This window comes from Mya arenaria, chromosome 8 (assembly GCF_026914265.1).
Source record: "Mya arenaria isolate MELC-2E11 chromosome 8, ASM2691426v1".
Taxonomy (NCBI): Eukaryota; Metazoa; Mollusca; class Bivalvia; order Myida; family Myidae; genus Mya; species Mya arenaria.
In genome coordinates this window covers 20,628,850-20,650,560 of record NC_069129.1, presented here as the reverse complement: position 1 = coordinate 20,650,560, position 21,711 = coordinate 20,628,850, and the positions used below count along the sequence as shown (strand labels likewise).

Genomic DNA, 21,711 nt, shown 5'->3' with positions numbered 1-21,711 from the left:
AACATAGGTGATAGGTTGTGATAGGTCTGTGTCCAGCATTCGGCGTCAACAATTGCTTATAAAAATAATCTCCTAAACCACCTGGACAATTTTCGATGAAACTTCCCGGGGATGGTACCCTTTTAAAATAGTTCTTAGAAATTAATTCCCTGCAGAACTCTGGTTACCATGGCAATGAAAAGGAAAGCTTCTTAAATCTTATTGACAAACACCATGGGGCCTAGAATATTTGTTGTGTAACAAATGTCAAAAACTTTTACTCAGGTGAGCGATTAAGGGCCATCATGGGCCTCTTGTTTTAACATTTGCTTCTGGTTGTTACTTTTTAGGTTGTTATTATTGACGTCCCAGTTTGCTTCAATTTGAAGTTAGGAGAAGATAGTCCTCAAAAAAGCTTCCCAAATGCCAGTTTTCATTCTGTACAGGGTGCTTCCACTCATTGAAAGGCCTTGAGAAGTCCCCAAACCCCTTAGCCCTTCAGCGGCCAGGTCAATCAAATTTTAAACTATGCATTGACTTTGTCCAAACACATCATGATTTCTTCTCTAAACAGTTCTGTTACCAATGTTTTATATTATAAGTGTGAACCTTTTGTCCACATGCAGCATTCATGATGAGGAAAGAGGATGTTTTTAAGGGGTTGGGTTGATAAAATTGGGTGGGTGGGGTTTGAAACTTGGATGGAGGGCAGAAGGATGTTCTGTTTTGTTCTCAATGCCAAAAGGCATCTGTCATTTTTCCAAATTTTGAATAAAATTCTCAAGAAGAATTACATTTTTTATTCAATTGATAAATTGTGGTTAATTTTAGTTGAAGGTATATTCAACCTGTATCATTATTTGAATGCTTATTTGAATGCATTTGTTTTGAGTTATGGGAGTTTGTGGGAGTTATGTGGGATTTGAGGCATGTGTTTGTTCAATTGAAGGAAGAGATATTTATTGGTAAGTGGGAATGAAAGATGGGAGGAAAATTTAGTGATGGCGTTAAAGTATTCCAGGAGGCAGATGTCTAGTTGAAGGGTACCCCTATATGGGAAAGAGTTTATGGGCTAAATATGAATCAGTCAAGAGCAGGGATAAATTGGAAAGGAGGGGTAAGAATTTAGGGAAGGTATTTGTACTGAAGGGGTTGGGATTTGAAAAGGGTTGTATGGTTAAAAGGGGAGGGTGGGAGGGGATAAAGGTTGTAATTAGTTAAATGTGGAATATTATTAGGGGAGGTTGGAGTATTGGATATATGGGTTTTGAAGACATGGTATAAATGCATCTCAGAAGGAGATTAATTGCCGTATTTCGAAGGGATTTGAGTTTATAAGGGATACTCAGTTTAAATTTAAATTTTAGTGTTCACACTTATGATATTTTTCTTGTTCCTCCCTGCTTGAAACTCACAGTTGATTGCTGGGACGGTCCTGATGGATACCCGAAGATTTATCACGGTCACACACTCACGTCACAAATACGATTCCTAGACGTTGTCAAAGCAATTAAGGAAAATGCTTGGGCTGTATCAGAGTAAGTTGTACACTCATGAATCTCTGACATACATGTATATATCTAGACATTTTCAAGAACAAATGTGTGGGCTGTTTCATAGTAAGCTGAACCCTGACATCACAAATAAGATTCCTAGCAGCTGCCGAGAAGAAATATTTTGGGTATATCAGAGTAGGTCAAATATGCCTGTCACAAAATGATACCTAGGCGTTGTTGAGAATAAATATGTGGGCTATATATATCAGGGTAAGCTGTAAGCTTACATCACAGGAATGATTCCTAGACATAGTCAAGGCAATAAAGGAAAATGTATGGGGTAAGTCAGAGTGAGTTGAATGATTACAACACAAATAAAAAATTTAAGACTCTTTCAAGGCAATAAAAAAATGTGTGAGCTATTTCTGAGTATGTGATAGACCAACTGACTTAACATTGTCAAGGCCATAAAAGAATAGTTATTTGAAATCTATAATTTGCACATTATTCCCGAGTTAGTGAGGCTTACTTGAAGTTTTTATCATGCAAGTTTTTCATTCTTGGTCAAATACGTCAGTTAAATGAGTCAAAGTTAGCATGGTGGTGTTGTTTCTGTTTTAACCCTGACTTTCATTGACCATGTGGTGCATGTTTGTGTGCATTTCATTTGACGTGTTGTTGTTGTTTTTGTTGTTGTTGTTGTTGTTGTTGTAGTTTAACGTTAATTTGAATGCATGCTGAGGATTTTTTTAGTTCAATCTTAGTTCACTTTATGGATATGTATAGATGTGCTTTTTAATCTTCTATTAAACCAGTTCACCTGATTTGTTTGTGTTTTTGCATGACTGTTGTTTATTGGTTATGCTAGAGTAGTTGTTTTTTATGGAAACAAAAGTTGTTTGAAAATGAGTTTTAGTTTAACGTTATCATTAGTTTTGCGGAATGGTTGTGGATGCAATGGTTTTGTAGATAAGTGGCTTTTTAGTTGGTTTGTTATTCAGTTCCTGCATCATGAATTTTGGATATTCCGTTCCTGCATCATGAATTTTGGATATTCCGTTCCTGCATTATGAATGTTGATTGGTCGATTTTTGTGCACAATTTTGATTCAAGGAGCAATTCTTTTACGAATAGTGATGATAGGGATAGGAAATCGGATCAAGATGATCGATTTTCGACAATTAACGCCATCATTATTTTATCCCTGAATGGCGTGGGTACTTTATAATTATCATGTAATAAAGTACCTTGAGCCTCGTGAAATTTGCAATTTCAAGTTGAGTCTGTAACGTGTATTTGTATCAGAACAATGTTTAACCAGGCACACTAAGCTTGTAGATGTGGAGCTTATTCGATGTGAGCATTGTATCAGCCGCCATTTTGACGTCTTTAATATACCCAACAGACATATTGTACTTGTAGGTTACTTAAAACCAATATTGTAAAAACACTTTTTTGGTTCATAATTCATTAGCAAGCTCTGAAAAAGACATTTAAAGGATGACAAATGGTATGTAAGTTTAATATGGCGAGTGAAAAAAATAGGCAGACTCCTTGAATCAAAAGTAGGCCAATATCTGAGGTATTGGAGTCAATTTTGCAGTGGATTGTTGGGATGGTCCAGATAACCTTCCCCTCGTGTTTCACGGACACACGCTGACTTCTAAAATCCGCTTTCGTGATGTTCTTGAGACAATTAAGGAATATGCGTGGGTTAGCTCGGAGTAAGTGTTGATTTAGTGTTGTAACTTGTTTGCTGAACAATACAGTTTTTAGTTCTGTTTACATTTCAGAGGTTTGCAGATGTTTTGTTGTTCTGAGATTTTTTGTTTTTGTTCATCCATTCTAAACAGATTTCTTTCCTTTTTATTGGTTTTCCGATGAGTTTTGGATTATCATTTTAGAGTTTTCTGTTTTCTGAGATTTCATTAATTTCCTGAGTTTGGTTAACTTTATTTTTTTAGAAATTGTTAAGGAAATAGATTTGTAAGTTACTATTGATGGAAATTAACTGTTTATTTATGAATATAGTATGATATTTAATAAAGATTTGAATGTTTGACATGATTTTCACCTAAATTGAATATATTTTATCACTTAAAACAGGCCAATCAGAGACATGTATTTTGTCCACTCACTTTTGGTTATTGTTGTACATGACCGAGTCAATCCTTGTATTGGACCATGATGTCATACTTAATTATCTAATTTGTTTCAACGATTAATAAGAAGTCAGTTATCAATCATGTATTACAATTTAAACGAAATTATTCTTATGGTCGCTGTTGCAACCTCGGAATTAATTCATTTAATTTGTAATTCATGATCTATGACCTATTCATATTTATTTTATTGAGTTTCCCCATGCTACTATGTGAAGTCCTATTTGTAATAAGTGAATTTTGAACTTAATTTGTAATGCATGTGAGGGTGCATGTGAGTTTGGTTTGTTGTCACCAAACCAGACAAGTGGGTTTTCCCCGGGCACTCTGGTTTTCCCCACAACACAAGGCCACACTCTCGTACAACATCATGAGTCACTTAGTATATAGTTAACATAACTTTCTTCACTATCGTTGTAAAATATATACTGTTTTAACTAAGAACTTAAATTATCATCTTTTTTCCATCTTTTGCAGTTATCCGCTAATTTTGTCAATAGAGAACCACTGTAGTCTAGGACAGCAAAGAAATATGGCCAGTGCTTTCAAAGACATATTTGGAGGTATGACCAGTTTTCAGAACATTAAGGTTATGCACCAGTCAATTGTAACCACGCCCCCCCCCCCCCTCCTTCCCCAGGTCCGGGGGTATACCGGGGATAGCCGGGAAATGGGCCATGTTTTTACCTTCCAGGTGGCCATGTAGTGCCGGGTGACTGCGGTGGTTTTGTCTTCATGCCAAATATAGCGGGAAATTGGCATAATCTAGGGTCCCTTGGGTGCATGGGCATTTGGCAGGGGTTTTACCAGCAGATCGTCCCCGCAGGGCGGAGATTTTGCCCGGGCTTGGCTGGACCGAAAGTCAAAGTCCCCGCTATTCCCCGGACCTGGGGGGCCATGGTTACAAATGACTGGTGCATTAAGTTAAACAATAAAATCACCAGTCGAAACCTGTTGGCTCGATATCCCAGAGACCGGCCAAAATACTTTGAACCTAGCAAATATCTAGCCAAGTGGGAATGCTTACATAGAGTAAAAAGAAATCGGTCCTATATATCCAGTTCGAGCCAAAGAGGAACTAGGCAAACGATATCGAGCTAACGCGTTTCGACTGTAATTTGCAGTGTTATGTCTGATTTGTTTGAAATTATGCACAAAAAAAATTAAACTGTAATTTTATCTTTACTGTGTTTTCCATCTTTTATTTGTCTTGATACTTATCAGCAATCAATACACACTCTTTTATATGACACCAAAACATTACAAGGTGACCAGGCATCAAAATGAAACAGTATCACCTATGGCTCGTCAAAATGACAAGCTAATTTGCAAATCAGATACCTTACTTAACTTTGATGGAATTGTGCATTTCTGTCATTCTTTTTCATAAGATTTAAGCCCAAATTTAAACCAAATTTATTGCATCCTAGGGCTGTTTACATTAGGCATATTTGTGAAAAAATTCAACTTGAACTTCAGTTGAATTTTAAGAAAATTAATAATACTTTTACCCCAAAAACATGAACAGAAGATAGAAAAAGGTCCAAATAATGAAGGTATATGAATATATTTGATTACGATTATTTGTAGTTAAAAATTCAACAAATTTCACAAAGTTAAAAGTTTCACTAAAAAGCTTCAATAATATAATGGCCCCTGTTCACTTTGTTTCAGACATGTTGTTGACGGAACCTATCCAGCGAGATTCCAATATGTTGCCATCGCCTGATCATCTCAAAAGGAAAATCATCCTGAAGGTGAGTCTAACAAGTACTGTGTAAATGTAATCTTTTTTAAGGTTGAATTATAGAATAAGGACACATTCTTGAATTTTTAAGAGCATATTTAAGCCAGATACCCATTAAACTGTGCGAAACTCCTTCCTAAATGTTTTTTAGCAAAATATTTAGCAAGAAGTGATGGAAGTATTTGAGGAGATTTGTGACTAGATAAAAATGGCTTAACTTTAAACTTGGGGTACATCGGCCTCTAAAATAAGTATAAAATTATTTTTGTTGTTGTCTTACATTCAAACTTTTTTGTTAAATTGCTGATTAATTATTAAATGTTTAGTGTTAAGTAACCTTAGATATAAGTGTTGTGTAGCCATTGTTTGGTTGTGTATTTGCAGCACAAAAAGCTACCTGCAGACCCCTCACAGGCAGATCCGCAGGATTTTACAGTAGATGACAGTGAGTGATTTAACATATGTCACGTTTATATGTCGAGATTTACCCAGGGGGCAAATTTTTCCCCAACTTGCCCCATTAGGCAAATCTACACCAGGGTATAATATGTGCATATAAGTGCAAATACTGTAGGGGTAAACATATACCATCTGCCTTTTGGGCAAGTTTGTCCAAAGTCTGGAGGTAAGGTCAATTTTCCCCCTTGAGTATAAATAAACACAACAACTCTATTGCCCCTGAGGGTATTTCAATTTCAGCAGAGTATTACAGTAAATGGTTGACAAATTAGAAAACAAAATTAAGGAAGGAAGTTGTAGAACTTTATTTATTTTATCAAGCTATTTTTGAAGTTTCTCAGCAGCCTGTTCCTACAAGGAACTGAAATGTTTGAAACACCATGTTTATGTCTGATTAGACTCTTTTGTTTTTTAAGGTTGGGAATTTAGTCTTTCTTTGAGAATTGTATGCTATTAAAAATATAATGAATATATATCCAACATTATATATATTTTACAACAATCGTGGAGAAAGTTATGATAACTTATAATAAGTCGCTCTGTGGTCTTGTGTTGCTGGGGAAAAAGAAGTGCTGGAAGAAACCCACATTTACTGTTTGGTGACCACTAATCAAACTCATATGTGCACTGGCCGGGAATTGAACATGTGTCGCCTTGGTGAGAAGCGAGTGCATTAACAACTGCGCTAATTGGACAACCCATATACATTTATGAATATCATTTTTTGTATAAGAATAGTCAAACTTCTTGGCGCGAACTCCAAGGGACCGGCAAAAATACCTCGTGCCTCGGAAAATTCTAGCCAAGCAGGAATGCTTAGCTTCAGTATAAAGAAATCTGTCCTTTACATCTAGTTTGAGCCAGGCCAACAGGGTTCGAATGTATATATTTACAAAGTAACAATTGCATTTGTCAGTTCAGCAATAGTTAGCAGACAAAACATTCAACATGTTGCACATACTGTAATGGACTTGAATTACTTTATCTAGTGATATTTTGTCGTACTTGCGTTGATGAGACAGCCCCAGTATCTTTTTCTATTTTCAGACACACGGGACGGTGACCTGAGTAACTCCGTTAAGAACGGAATTCTGTACTTGGAAGATCCAATTGATAACGTAAGTTATGTAGTTATATTTCAATAGCGATTAAATTAAAGTGGCAAAAAATTGAATTTTTGCAGATTAACATAGAGGCATAACTTTGCAGGTACACAAATTTTTTAACACCATGTTATTCAGTGTTGCAATTGCATGGAAGAGCATTCTCTCTGTGTCAAAGGCTCTTTCACTGGGTGTGACATGTCATCACTTGATGTCTAGTATTCACTAATATGATTTATGAATACAGCACCAGGTCTCTAAGATTTTAAACCTAACGAAATAATAATTTAAACCTAACAAAATAATAATTGTTCCATGGTTTCCAATGTTTAATAATGTCATCTAAAAGCATAAATGTAAATAAAATTCAACACCACTCTGATAACATCAGTTGAAACATGGTGTTCAGCCATTCATTAAGCTGCAATTACAGAGTTCTCATTATAAACCAGCTGCAAACGGTTCAAATGGCAATTGGGCCAGTTCAAATCTGGAAAAATAAATGAATTTTAAGTAGAATAAGAAATAGCTGTTCGGTTACTTTACTATTTGAGACGGTTCAACCAACACTTATTGAGAAACCTGAATTAAAATTATACAGTGCGCTCAAAACAGAGAGATACTCAAGACTTATATTCATAAGAATTAATATGAAGTTTTGATGGATGTTCAAAATTGTACAGTACAAAGCAGACATTATGATGTTTCTTGTCTACAAGTCATATTTCCTTATGTTTGGCAGCTGTGTGATTTATGTTTTCAGACGTGGACCCCCCATTTCTTCGTGCTTACGCCCAACAGAATGTACTACAGCGAAGAAACGAATAACGCTGAAGAGGAAGAGGAGGAGGAGGAAGAAAATGGTGTACGCAAGGAGGTGTGTATATTTATCTGAAAGGACATCGGTCCTATACACCTGTGTTTAGACATGGCATGACGTTGAACCATATGTGCTCTAAGTTATGTTGGCAATATCATCAAGCAATTTTTATTCACATGTAATTTTATTTTAAGCTGGTTTCTGATTTTACACTTTGGCCATAACTCATCACTGGGCCATTAAATCAAGATTTTTCAATGAAGCTTGAAACACTTGTTGCCCGAGTCCCATAATTCTGGCTTTATTAGTTACTGAGTTGTGCCCCGACTAAAAAACAACAATAGACAAGTGTTGGCTTTCGCTTTGTGGCACTTTTGTTAGAGAAATAGATTGAAGTATTTAATGTATAGTGTTGTATGAGGTAGTGTTGTTTCGATTATCAAATATATTCGAAAATTGATTGGTTGGGCCTGAAATTGAATGAATTTGGTCATAATCCATCATCGATTCAACCAGTGAGCTGTTTTTCTTCTTCGCTTTCGGTTAATTTTTGACACTCGGAAGAGTTCAGTTGATATCGTTAACAATATAGGTGATAACAGCAACAACACTGAATTCAAACATACACATAACATAAGCATAGTTAAGGATTAGGAGTACTGTTATTGCACAATATTAAAACTACAATTAAGATATGGTCGGAAATTGATTGTTCTATCGATAATTGGTTACTTGATTTGAACAGATAACCAATAGTCAATAGTCAAACTGGAACTGATTCCCAACACTAGAATGAGGGTACACAAACATAAAGGACTTATAATAAAGTGAACACATTTTGTTGAAAATGTTTGGAGAGTGGTACAAATGAATTTAAATACAATCCACATTATTGATAGAAAAATAGTGTGTTATTAAACACTTATATCTCTTGATTTCTTGTATCTATGACAAACAATATTTCAACGTTCAAATAAGTAAAGTGAGTGAAATCATTTTCTGTAATGTTTGGTTCAGAAACAATTGTTTATGCATGAAGAAGTATAAATGTAGCAGTTTTTTTAACCATGAAACATGAATTTGATATTTTTATGCCCCCGAAGGCAAGACCCGTGTCCCTGCCTCTAAGGTGAAAGATACACCAAGTGTTTATTCACAATGGAGTACTGCATATAAGGACATAGAGTATAGGTTGTCGTGTCTGAGCTGTAACTTCCTCTTGTATGGAAACATTTTAATAATAACTTGCCACATGTGTTCCACATACCAAGATGACGTGTCGCGTGCAAGACCCGTGTCCCTACCTCAAAGGTCAAGGTCACACATAGTGTTTATTCACAATGGAGTGCTGCATATAAGGACATAGAGTATAGGTTGTCGTGTCCGGGCTGTAACTTTCTCTTGTATGGACAGATTTTAAAATAACTTGCCACATGTGCACCACATACCAAGACGACGTGTCGCGTGCAAGACCCGTGTCCCAATCTCAAAGGTCAAGATCACACTTAGTGTTTATTCACAATGGTGTGCTGCATATAAGGACATAGAGTATAGGTTGTCATGTCCGGGCTGTAACTTTCCCTTGTATGGACAGATTTTAAAATAACTTGCCACATGTGTTCCACATACCAAGACGACATGTCGCGTGCAAGACCCGTGTCCCTACCTCAAAGGTCAAGGTCACACTTAGTGTTTATTCACAATGGAGTGCTGCATATAAGGACATAGAGTATAGGTTGTCGTGTCCGGGCTGTAACTTTCCCTTGTATGGACAGATTTTAAAATAACTTGCCAAATGTGTTCCACATACCAAGATGACGTGTCGCGTGCAAGACCCGTGTCCCTACCTCGAAGGTCAAGGTCACACTTAGTGTTTATTCACAATGGAGTGCTGCATATAAGGACATAGAGTATAGGTTGTCGTGTCCGGGCTGTAACTTCCTCTTGTATGGAAACATTTTAAAATAACTTGCCACATGTGTTCCACATGCCAAGACGACATGTTGCGTGCAAGACCCGTGTCCCTGCCTCAAAGGTCAAGGTCACACATAGTGTTTACTCACAATGGAGTACTGCATATAAGGACATAGAGTATAGGTTGACGTGTCCGAGCTGTAACTTTCCCTTGTATGGACAGATTTTAAAATAACTTGCCACATGTGTTCCACATACCAAGACGACATGTCACGTGCAAGACCCATGTCCCTACCTCTAAGGTGAAAGATACACTCAGTGTTTATTCACAAGGGAATTCTGAATATAAGGACATAACAGTGTAGGTTGTCAAGTAATGGTGGTATTTTCTTATGTTCAGAGGCAATTTAAAATAACTTGCCATATGTATTTGACACGTAAAGGCAAGATCAACTTTTCATGTACTGACCTTGTTCGTAGGTCAATGTCACATTCGGGGGCATTCGTCACATACTGTGACAGCTCTTGTTTCTGTTTAGGATGAGCTCCATTTTCGGGAGAAATGGTTTCATGGTAGATTAGCGGGTGGACGACTGGAGGCGGAGAAGAAGTTACGGGAATATTCTCATCTCGGGGACGGCACATTTCTCGTCAGGGACAGCGACACATTTGTCGGGGATTTTTCATTGTCTTTCAAGTAAGATTTTCATGCATTACTAAATTTTTATTAAACAATTATTTTTACTTTACATGATAAATTGGCTTGTCATTGATAAAAATATTGTTTTGTAAAATCCTTATTTAAAGTCGTGTATATACTAACAAGAAACATGAGCTCAATGAGCTATTTTTAGACATGCCTGCTAGCCCTCATAAAGATATTCATAATTGTTTAACCAATGGAAAGATTAACTAGTTAGGTAAAAAAACCAGGGCAATCTTCAATTGATTTAGCGTCAGGTCAATAAGTTAGATTTAGTAATAATAAGAGGGTACACTACTTAAAGGTATCTCTTACAAATAAAAAACAATAGCAGTTATGAAATAACAAATAAGTATACCAAATTGTCACTAAAATTATTTTGTTGAACCTCTTTCAATAGTATTAAAAATGAGACCAGTACAAATAGCAATGTTTTAGCATTTTATACCCTGCCGAAAGGAGAAGGGGATATAGAAATGGTAGGCTTTTGTGTGTGTGTGTTTGTTTGTTGAGGCAATCTTCACTAGAGCATAACTTGAAAATTCTTTGAGGTACTGACTTCAAACTTCATATACTGTAACAGATATATCTCATTCAGGAGAAGTGCTGCGCACAAGAAAGATAACTCTTGATGCAGTATTTTCTTACTTATTGCCCTTGTTAAATTTTTAGACTATTTTTTTCCTGAGCATATCTTGAAATATCCTTGTGGTATTGACTTTAAACTTCATATAAAGACATATTACTAAGGCTGCAGTATTTTTTCGCTTGTTACGCTTTGATAATGTTTATTGTTATCCTTGGTTGTAATGTGAAGTTGAGACTGTACTCATTTCAGTATGGGATATGGCAGTCTGTGACTGCTCTTGTGTCGATTATTCTTATTACAAGAGGGTTTAATTTTTGTTGTTTTTAATGTTGATCCGTCTGCTTATTTAGAACCTAGAAAAATATTTAATTGAAACACATGATGGCTTTCCAATTTTTGATATTTTAAAATTTTCGAAATTTTGCCTTTTATTAAATTTTTCGATAAGATGAACTTGCAAAATTTACAAAATCTACAGTAACTAATTTTCTTTGTATTTTTCAGATGGAATACCTCAATAAACCATTGCCGTATAAAATCAAAACAAGAAATGGGCCAGGTATATTATAAAAGCAAGAAGATTGCTGGGCGGTATTCATAAAGCATCTAAAGGCGTTTCCTATATTAAGTCAATTTCTCAAAATTGTTGTCAAATTTCAAGAAATGTATAAATTATTTTAACATTAATGTATGTTTTTTTTTTCAATATGGTTAATAAATATAATGTATTTTAGAAATGATTACGTTTTTACATCATATGACCAATAAGAAACTTAAATAAGGAAAGTGACTTAAGTCAGGCAATAACTTAAGATGTTTTATGAATACTAGCCCAGGTTGTTTTTTTTCCGGCATTTTTATGTTAAAATCTTTTGGGCTTCAAAATGTCCAATAAAATTTCACTAGGCCAAAAAAAAAAATAGGTCTGTTTCCGGTCGCCCGACCGACCCTCTTATTTCCGCGCCGACCCTATACTTTTTATTGGTGTAAAAGTTAACTGCGCGCATATTTAGTACTTTTCGGTACTTTCTTTCCGTTAATTCTTTGGTCTCATTTCGAATTCGGTAATTTGATAAGCAGTCTATTAAAATGGCGGCACCGCAGGGTTCGAATTTAGACTCGCATACTCGCAAAATGCGAGCGACATTTGCAAATTGCGAGTGACTTTTATTCAAGCTCGCAAAATTCTGCGAGTGGCTTTTTCTAGACCACAAAATGTTAAAAAGACAGTAGAATAAATATGAACTTTATTCCGCTGCGTAGTCGAGTGTAAACACCATATAAGTGGCATGTTTACACTACCAGTATAAAAAAGATAGTACGGAGTCACGCTCTAGTAAGTTTTCAAAAATAGAACATATACGGAAAAGGCCGAGTTTTATCTCGAATCTTTCCGAGGCGTGCATAATACAAAGTGAATACAAATGACGTAATCATCGCGCACTATATGTAAACCCCATCAACCTTTGATATATTTCCGCCAAACTGCCAAAGTGAATAGACTTCGTCGATCGATATATTTCATGGTCCAGAACATCCTCGCTAATTTAATTTTACTGTTTCTTTCATTTATTAAAATTTATAATGTTATTGCTTTTAATACTTATAGATTTAATGAAATCTGTACCGTGCTTGTCGAATGGATATTACCCGATGGTGAGGGTAAATATACAAAGTGAACAATGTCAAATTATTGGACAGCTTTGTAATCAAAAAGCGTCTAGCATCTGATGAGTCTTTCCGTACTCCCCAAAAAGAAAAAGCCATAAACAAGTTCTAGTAGTTGAGTTACTCAAGATTGATACGTTTTAATATTCATAATTTGTCTTAGGTGTAAATTTCTACTTAAATTAGACAATATTACAAGGGAATAAAGCAAATAATCAAATTGCAAGTTGATTTTTCATTTTGCGAGTTGCCTCAAAAAGCACTCGCAAAATTTTGCAATGCTCCTCAAAGTTAAATTCGAACCCTGGCACCCATGTCGAGTCCGTCAGTCAATAATCGTACAGTTATATATTAATCCTGCATAGCAATGTCCATGCTCTCCACGAGATCCTCGTGGGTATAACTGTAAGTTATGTGACGTCACACAGTGTGACTCTTTGATCTAAAGCCGATAGAATGTGTTTATTCAGTTCAATGCATGTATAAAATGGTGTTTTAATTAACTTGATGAAGGATTTTCACTACAGGCTTAATAAATAAGTTTATGACCATTGATTACTACGGATAAATTAATAAGTGGTAAAATGCAAACATGAAGAAAAAAGGCAGGTTAAACAAACATGTAAATAAAATGTAAAAATGGTAATTTTCTATGTTTTCGGATAGCGAAAAAAATAATTAATTTAAGGTGTCCGAACTCTTAGGTGAATTACGGTATCACTTTCAAATAGTTAGTGTCTTAAATTTAGTACTAAACATATTTTTGAGATTTAAATAAGAAATTAAGTTTCATACTCTTAATTCAGTTGAGAATGGAAACGCTTTGTGAACACGGGTCAGGTGTACTTCGGAGATCATTGAAGTGACAAAAAACAGCTTCTGACAATGTTTGGAATTTTAATATTCTATCAAATATAAGAATAGCATTATAGCACAAATGTGAAATTGGTAAATATGAAAAATTGACAAATCTGAGGCACTCTTTTTCGACATCTGTCATACAGACAAACATGTTCAACAATACATGCATTTATATTCTAGAAAATGTATATCTATACATTATAATTAATACACATTATACAGTTTTTAATAAATGAATGGACTTGTATTTACATTTTATGCTTTAGTACCTTTTAAAATTGTCTCATACGCAGTTAATATGGTTGTTTTTGAATAAAAGTCAGCCGCCTTCTATTCTAGATCACTCCCCCCCCCCCCCCCCCCCCAAAAAAAAAAAAAAAAAAAAAAAAATGCCTACCTACCTACCCTCTTTTTTTTGGGAAGGAGACCGGAAACGAACCTATTTTTTTTTTTGGCCCTATCAGAAATTGTAAAAAAAAAAAGAAATAAATGTTGTTCATTGGTAATGCTATAAATGCCTACAAATATATGGTTAAAAAAGTATATGAAAGTTTTGGATATGTATTGAAAAAGGTTATCAAAATATAAAATTCTTTTAAAAAAATAATAAAAATGAAATACATGAAGTGTCAGTTGCAAGATTCCAAAATGTATATTTCCTCAATATTTCATGAAGTAAATATTGAATGAAAAAGGTAAAATTCAGAAGGAACTTGTTTATTCAGTATTTACACAATAATACAGAAACTTCAGGCTTAACATAATTAATGCTGCGATTCCATTGCCTAACCAGCCTTAATTTTAAGTCTCTACCATACCAGGGTCTGTGTTCACTAACTTCTTGAGTCTGAGTTACAGACTCAGACTCAGAAACTCAGACTCAGACTCAGAAATACTGGTTGGAGAGCAGTAGCCGGCGGAAAGCAGTAGCCGGCAATCGCTTTTTATTCGTTTTTTTTTTAAATCTTCTTAAAGAAGGTGAGAATGGTAAAAAATAAACCGTAATAAAATTGCCAGGTACTGCTTCTCATAATCCGTAAATTGGCACTAATTGATTACCCCCTTTGTGGCCCCAATTAGGCACGCGCTTTGTGACGACACAAATTTTGATATTGTAAAGTTAGTAGACCTTGACCCCTAGTTTAATAATATGTAAGTATTATTTCCATTACATTTCGATCTACCGAGAAAATCTTCAAAAACATGCAAAAACTGCCGGCTACTGCTCTTTAACCAGTACTGAATTCTTAAGGGACTAGACACCCTCAGTGACACTGTTAATTGTACAAGGTGATACAATTACCTTGTACTTGGTTACTTTCCTGGCAAAAGTAATGTTGTCAGAATGTTACAATGAGAGTTTCCGCCAGAAATCCATAAGGCATGTCTGGAGGGGAGGGTTCCGGAGGGTTGATAGCTCTCGCCCACAACATTTAGAAATCAAAATGGTGCAATTTCCTGTTTTCCCGTTGCGAAAAAGTGTAGGAGGTGTTGGGGTAACAGCACTGTAAACCCCCACTGACAAGCCTTCTGGCTGTCATCGATCCTGATTGGCTGATACAAAGATCGTAATACTCCCGAAACACTTTCTAGCAGTCAGTCAACTGTTGCAACCATTGCAATCACAGCAAAGATGTGTATTTTCAAAATTGATGGTTGTGTTGATAAGGCTTGTTGCTGATGGATTATAGCATGTCGGCACAATTAATGTGTATTGATTATAAGCCTTGCCAGCAGAAGGCATGTCAGGCCCGACAAAGCCAGAAAGACCAGGTGGAAACCCTAGTTTTGATATGTGAACAATACAATGATATTCATACTTTGTATAATTATAATTTTACATATTTATATATTTATTTATAATTTATAAATTTGAAAATGATTTTCCTAAATTTGAAAATAATTTTTCTCAATTAAATGTTTTCCCGACCTAAGTAGCTCGTTTTCTGTTGTTTGTAACAGGAACCACATCTCTTTTTTTTCAAATTTACATTTGGCCTAACGATACTGATATACACTCTTTCTTTTCTGCAGGTTAAATATTATCTTATAGAGAATGTCACATTTGACAATCTGTCTTCGCTTATGAATTATTACCGCACCCATCCGCTGAAGGGAAGTAACTTCTCCATGTTTCTACGTGAGCCAGTGCCGCAGCCACAAAGCCACGAAAATGCGGAGTAAGTATAAATTGTTCATATCAGGTAACACTTAACTTACCTAATGTTGATAATTTTTTTCAGGTCAAATACTTTTTGCGGGAAAACGCTATGTTTGACAGCCTTTACAGTCTTATAGCGTATTATCGATCACCAGAACACAAACTCCGAGTCCAAGACATAGAGTTGGTGCTCAAGACTCCGTGTCCGCAACCAATCGTTCATGAGGGGAATGAGTAAGTCTCTCACCGACGTAAAGTTGTCGGCATGCGTCTTTGACCCTTAGTCAGCACACTCTTGCCCTGTGTCTTGTTTCGTTTGTTATTGTACAAAACTGCATAGATTATGTTTTATGAGAGCTCTTTTATATTTTTAAGTGTGAATTCTATTTTTTGGAATTTAATATAAGTTTATTAGGTGCACCTGTAGGTGTTTCTTTGTTACAATTTGACCATCATAGTCAATATAGATAATTCTTGAACACAAGTTCAATTTTGAAAATTATTCACACAAGTGTTCAGAGACATCAGGCAATTCATTTGGATAACTTATATGATAAATAATACAAGTTATATCTCCTGTTTTTGAAAAAGGGAAGTTTTTTGGCAAATTTCGCCATAATTCAAAATCTCCTTTATGCAATTTGCATAATAACCAAGACTTCACCGTATTAATCAGGCTTATCAGACAATTAAGTTGTATAACTCGTCTTACAAGTTATGTCCCCTGATAGACGACTGAGAAAGTTTGACTAATGTTTAACAGCAAGTTGACATAAGGGTAGCTCTGTTTCTAAATAGGTATTAAACTGAAACTCCAGGGATTTGTAAAACATAATTTTGCAGTTTTGTATGAATAATATGATGTGTCACTATAGATATTGTGAATGATGGCTTTTTAGCTACTAAGTCACTTCATCATTCTAGTTTACATTGTACTAAGGCTACGAATAATAAGATAACATGGTGTGTTTTTTTTGGCTATCAGCGTATTTTCATTAGAAATGAAGCACATACAGTTGAACACTGCTATTCCCAACACCGTTTATCCGAAATTATCGCTATTTCGAAATTATTTTTCGGTCCCGATTTTACTTCTTCTTTGTTTAACTATATTTTTAATCTTTAATCCGAAATCGCTAGTCCGAAATAAAAGCTATTCCGTTCAGTAAAATTTACGGTCCCGATTTGGTATTTCATACCTATTTAAGTCTTATTTCGAACTCGATCATGTCTTAGTTTTCATCATACTTTGAATGCACTCGGGTATTGGCTTGAGGTGACAATGGAGCACAATTAGCGCTTGTTAAAGAATGCCATTGAGCACGCGTATGTTACAAAATCATTTGGTTGATGTAGTTTGTATATCATTGCTGGTTAACACAACATATTATATATCATTCGAAAATGTCTATCTCATCAGCTTTGATTTCGTCATTGCTCATACGACCTGCTACCGAACAATCCGTGCTATGTTCCGAATGCATACATGTGCTGTCATTTTGTTTTAAATGTTTTTTGTTGTTTAAATAAAGAAGTATAATAATGAATTATTTGTCATTTATTAAACAAATCAACAAATATTTTTGTATTGGAAAGATCACTCAAACCGAATGTATCATATTGGTAATGTGTAACCGACATTGCAATCTTCACAACTTAGTATTTTAAGTTATCTCTAATTCGCGAACGCTGTCATTTTCTGAAAATTGTTGATCTGAAATATCGCTATTCCGAAAAAATTATTCTGGTCCCTACAAATTCGGATTAACGGTGTTCAACTGTACTTCAAAAATTCTATGTTTGCAGTGGGTTAGTAGGTTGGGATGCATCATACCCCTCGATAGTAAGTTCATGAAAACCCGACAAGAATTTCTGGTGAATTTGGACCTACTGTGAAATTCTGTCTCGTTTCCCCCAAATAAGATTAATCACATGCACTAACCAAACCCTTTCCCAGTCACTGTGGTATGCATATGCAACATTTGTATAAGCTTGTTTATACTCAAACTTGGGCAAGGCCCATTCCACCAGTGCTCCAATAAGATTTCTTAATTAAAGTCATGTTAGGTTTTTGAGCATTATATAGTGTACATACAGAATGTTACCCAGATTCCTTAACATGCACTAGTGTATATCACTGTGACATGGGACCCCAATTTAACATCCCTCCAGGAAGTATTTTTTTAGTGATGCGGCTTGGAATTAAACCTGAGAACCCTGGATTAACAGTCAAGTGTGTTACTACTAGACCAAGGATTTGCCACAACACCTGCTATTTGTTCAGTGGGTCTAACAATAGTTATTTTGTTACATGAATCTCCAAAAGTATTGGCGGATTCCTTTGTCCAGGTGGCGGTCTGAGGGTATTCATCACTTCTGTTATAGCTTTAGTTTCTTGTATGACTTAAATTAAGTTATAATTTAGTATTAATCAACACCGAAATAAATCCATATTAATATTTTATTTTGCCTACTCCAAGCCGTAAAAATTATGAGCCACTGCAAACAAACAATTTTTTAAGAATCACCTTCATGAAATTATTTTTCTTGGCCTTAACTGATCACATGGCTGGAATAAACTGCTGCATTTGTACTTTTGACAGCTGTTGTTTCTGAATGCTTAATCTCATCCATTTCATCTTGTGAATTGTTGTTTGAATGATGTGGATAAATAGAACTGCTTTATGTAAGTGAACTTGATCAGAATTTAGGTCGTACCTAATTGATTCTATGTTTTGTGTCAGTGATTTTTTGGGGAATTATTTTCACCGTCTGTTTCTTCCAAATGGGATTTTTTGTATGGCCTTAGTTTACGAAAGTTAAACAGCCAATCACAAACAATGTATGTCAAAGAGATGGATGTATTTTAAGGTATTTTTACTCTAAATTGTTAATTTCTGGGTTAGAATAGTATTTTATGCATTTCGAAATAAGCTCATATATACGTAGTGTCATTTGAACCAAATAGAAATTAAACAATGACCTATAAATCAGTATATACCATTTTGTTGTTAAAAAGAAAATGCCTCATCAAGCTCACTTTGTAACACAGATAATCTTTTTATGCTACTCTAGATCAGGAAATAACGCTTACCTTATCAAATTCTTGCCTTTTTTAAACATTGTCTGCGATTTATGTATCAAATTTAGTACCAGCAGTATTAAAACAATAGATTGATAAGTATCTTACTTACTTCAAAGCATGGCAGACATGTAAAAAATCTTTTTAACTAGCATCGCATCAATAAAACCATCTGCTTCACACTTTCGTTCCCGATCCATAGGTTTTTAAATCAGTCTAAATCATTTAAATAGAGTCTTTAAACTTGGAATGCCCATATTTGGGGATGTGATTTGTCTGTGGATTTTTGAGGATCTGGTGGCTCAACGGAACTTCAGCCCCTCTTAAATGATTGCACATGGTAGTTACATTATTTGTTTTTAATATTGTCACCGGAGTTCGCTTCATATATGAAACCATCTCAGAGCCCTCAATTTAAGAGCTTCTTAAAGGCCAGTTTTGCCTCTGGGTAGGGTACTGCACCCCACTGGAGCCCTAATGCTGCCCAAAGCCTCTCGCTGAAATGGTTTGAGTCCTTCATCTGCCTGTTCAGTCACATTCCTGACATTGGTCATGGTCAGTAAAGACCTCCATTGATTTTGAGGTCAGTAGGTCAAAGTTGAAGGTCTCGGTGACCTGTACTAGAAAAATGATTGGCTCTCCCAACCGGTAACAATAACACAACCAGTTTTGTTGAATTCTAGTAAAAAAATGGCACATACCACACACATTTTGTTCTAAAGTGGTAGTTTCCTCTCTATAGGTAATGCTATTTGGCTAGCTGCCTTTTCACTTAGTTGGCTTTTTATCATATACTCAACAATTATTTTCAAACGTTCCGGAAAAGAAGTTAATGTTAGAAAGTCTTCAATAATGATATAATGTAAGATGTTATTCCTGATCTTCAGTAAATCATATTTATGAACTTGATGTTAGAATGTATATCCAAGGCTGTATGCTTTATGCTAAGATTAAAAATCTTTTCTATGCTTTCGCAAAACTTGCATTCAAGTTTTTTTCACCCTAATTGCTGATTTTGAATATTTGACTGTTTCTTAAAATATCTTTAATAATTGCATGTGCAATATTTCAAAATAGAAAAACTTTGCAGTTAGCTTTTATCTATGCATTGCATGGTTGATATATTTTGGCTTTTAATTCTTATTGAAATAAAAGCATACAGTCTTATTAATAAATCATTTATTATTTGGCTATGCCATAGTTTATCATGAAAAATGTTGTTTATTAAGCACAAATTTAAATGTTTGTTTCCCCGAATCTACTGCGAAAACATAGGTTAGAACGCCATATATTTTAAAGGTTCAGCTATGTCTGAATGGCACTAAAATGCTTGCCATTTTGTGAAGTTCGATGTTAACTAGATGCTCTATGTAAAAAGTATAAGTTCATGCATCTTGCTAGTACCAAAAACTACTAAAACAATGCCAATATGGATAGAAAAATAAGATCCGGTGTGATATAGGGATAAGGGTCTATCCCAATTTCAAAATTTTTGGGTTTATAAACTAGAAACAAACATTATTTTTGTTATGCCCTAAAACAGTGTGTGTATACCACGTGATAAATTGCGTCATAAATGCTCCGTTGGAAGGCAATGTTTTGCTTCGAATGAAGACTTTAAACAAAGATAACTTTAGTATTTCTTCACCATTTTAAATGAATCAAAGCGCAGTCTATGACGGAGCCCCACCTTCAGTCTTTTACCAGAGTTTGATTGAGAGTTTAGTTTCTTAGAACAGTTCAACAAACCTTTTCACAAAACTGCAAAACGGTCAAAGTATGATTTTTGAAACAGGTTTGTCGTTTGAGAAAACTTGTCACCTTATCAAACTCTGGTAATACTGGTAAAACACTTGAAGTAGCATAGACAGCCCTTTGTTATCCCCCACCGAATCGAAGGTTTCAGGAGGGGGATATTGTTTTGGTGTTGTCCGTACGTCGGTCATTCCGTCCGTCCTTCCGAACCATATCTTGGTAGGCATTGATCAGAAAATGTTCAAAACTTGGTCAGAATGTTCCCCTTGATCAAATCTCGTATCATTTAAAATGGTGAAGGAAATAATAGTTATCTTTGTTTTAAGTCTTCATTCGAAGCAAAATATTGCCTTTTGACTTAGCATTTATGTTGTAATTTATCCTGTGGTATACACACGCTGTATAAGTTTCTAGAATGGTTGTCTGTTGTACATGAATATAATTTACCTATAGTTTACATATTTGTTGTAAGTTGTGTTTAATATTGTATTTGAAAATGTAATCTGCCGTTGTTCTTATTTATAATGAAAATGTCTGTTTTAAAAATATGTACCGTAAATGTCCTATTGAATGCGCAGGGGGTCTTTTTGTGGGTCTTTTTCCAATTCTGTGACATGAACAAAGAATGTGACCTTAACCCAAAACTCCAAAAAATGTAATTCATTGCGATGAAAAGTATTCCTATGGCTGCCATCTAGAGCACCTACTGAAGTTATACATATACAGAATAACCATTCCCTATTAAGCAACATGTTGGTTTGAAGTGCGCGTTTAATAGGACATATACGGTATTCTATAATACTATTTTAGAGATTGATAAACCACCTGATGGATGTTATTGCCATGCAGCATTTGTTGACAATAACTTTCTTGTTTATTTTTATGTGCATTTACATGTTATAGGTTGTTGAATTTATGATAGTCCATGCCAGATTGATTCTATTTTTAGCGTCATTGAATTGGATGTGTAAGTTTTGTCTTTTATATTGTAAAAAACAACACTTTAGTCCAAAGAAAGAGCTGATTAGGATAAAATGAATCAAGGAAAATAGAAGTTGTGCAAAGTTTCATTGTCAGGTGTGGACCTACAAATGTAAATGACTTTCTCATTAAGTGTTCATGATGACGTCTGGTAAGGGTGTTTTTAATCAAAGAAACTAATGAGATGTTTGAATTTCTTTTTTGAATGCAATTTTGGAAGTGGAACATGAC

General features: G+C 35.1%; 1 protein-coding gene across 13 annotated transcripts in view; it reads left to right on the top strand.

Moving 5' to 3' along the window:
• LOC128243701 (1-phosphatidylinositol 4,5-bisphosphate phosphodiesterase gamma-1-like) overlaps nt 1-21,711 on the top strand; it is a 117,371-nt gene that overhangs the window by 51,537 nt on the left and 44,123 nt on the right. For 12 of the 13 annotated variants that reach the window (XM_052961616.1, XM_052961615.1, XM_052961613.1 and 9 more), the window contains exons 11-19: nt 1,397-1,517; nt 4,115-4,200; nt 5,312-5,394; nt 5,769-5,829; nt 6,891-6,961; nt 7,710-7,823; nt 10,220-10,377; nt 11,477-11,531; nt 15,745-15,896. In XM_052961616.1, the coding sequence (XP_052817576.1) occupies nt 1,397-1,517; nt 4,115-4,200; nt 5,312-5,394; nt 5,769-5,829; nt 6,891-6,961; nt 7,710-7,823; nt 10,220-10,377; nt 11,477-11,531; nt 15,745-15,896 (901 nt within the window). Of the gene's footprint in view, nt 1-1,396; nt 1,518-4,114; nt 4,201-5,311; nt 5,395-5,768; nt 5,830-6,890; nt 6,962-7,709; nt 7,824-10,219; nt 10,378-11,476; nt 11,532-15,535; nt 15,682-15,744; nt 15,897-21,711 lie in introns of all 13 variants that reach the window. The other variant, XM_052961608.1, reaches the window with a different exon arrangement.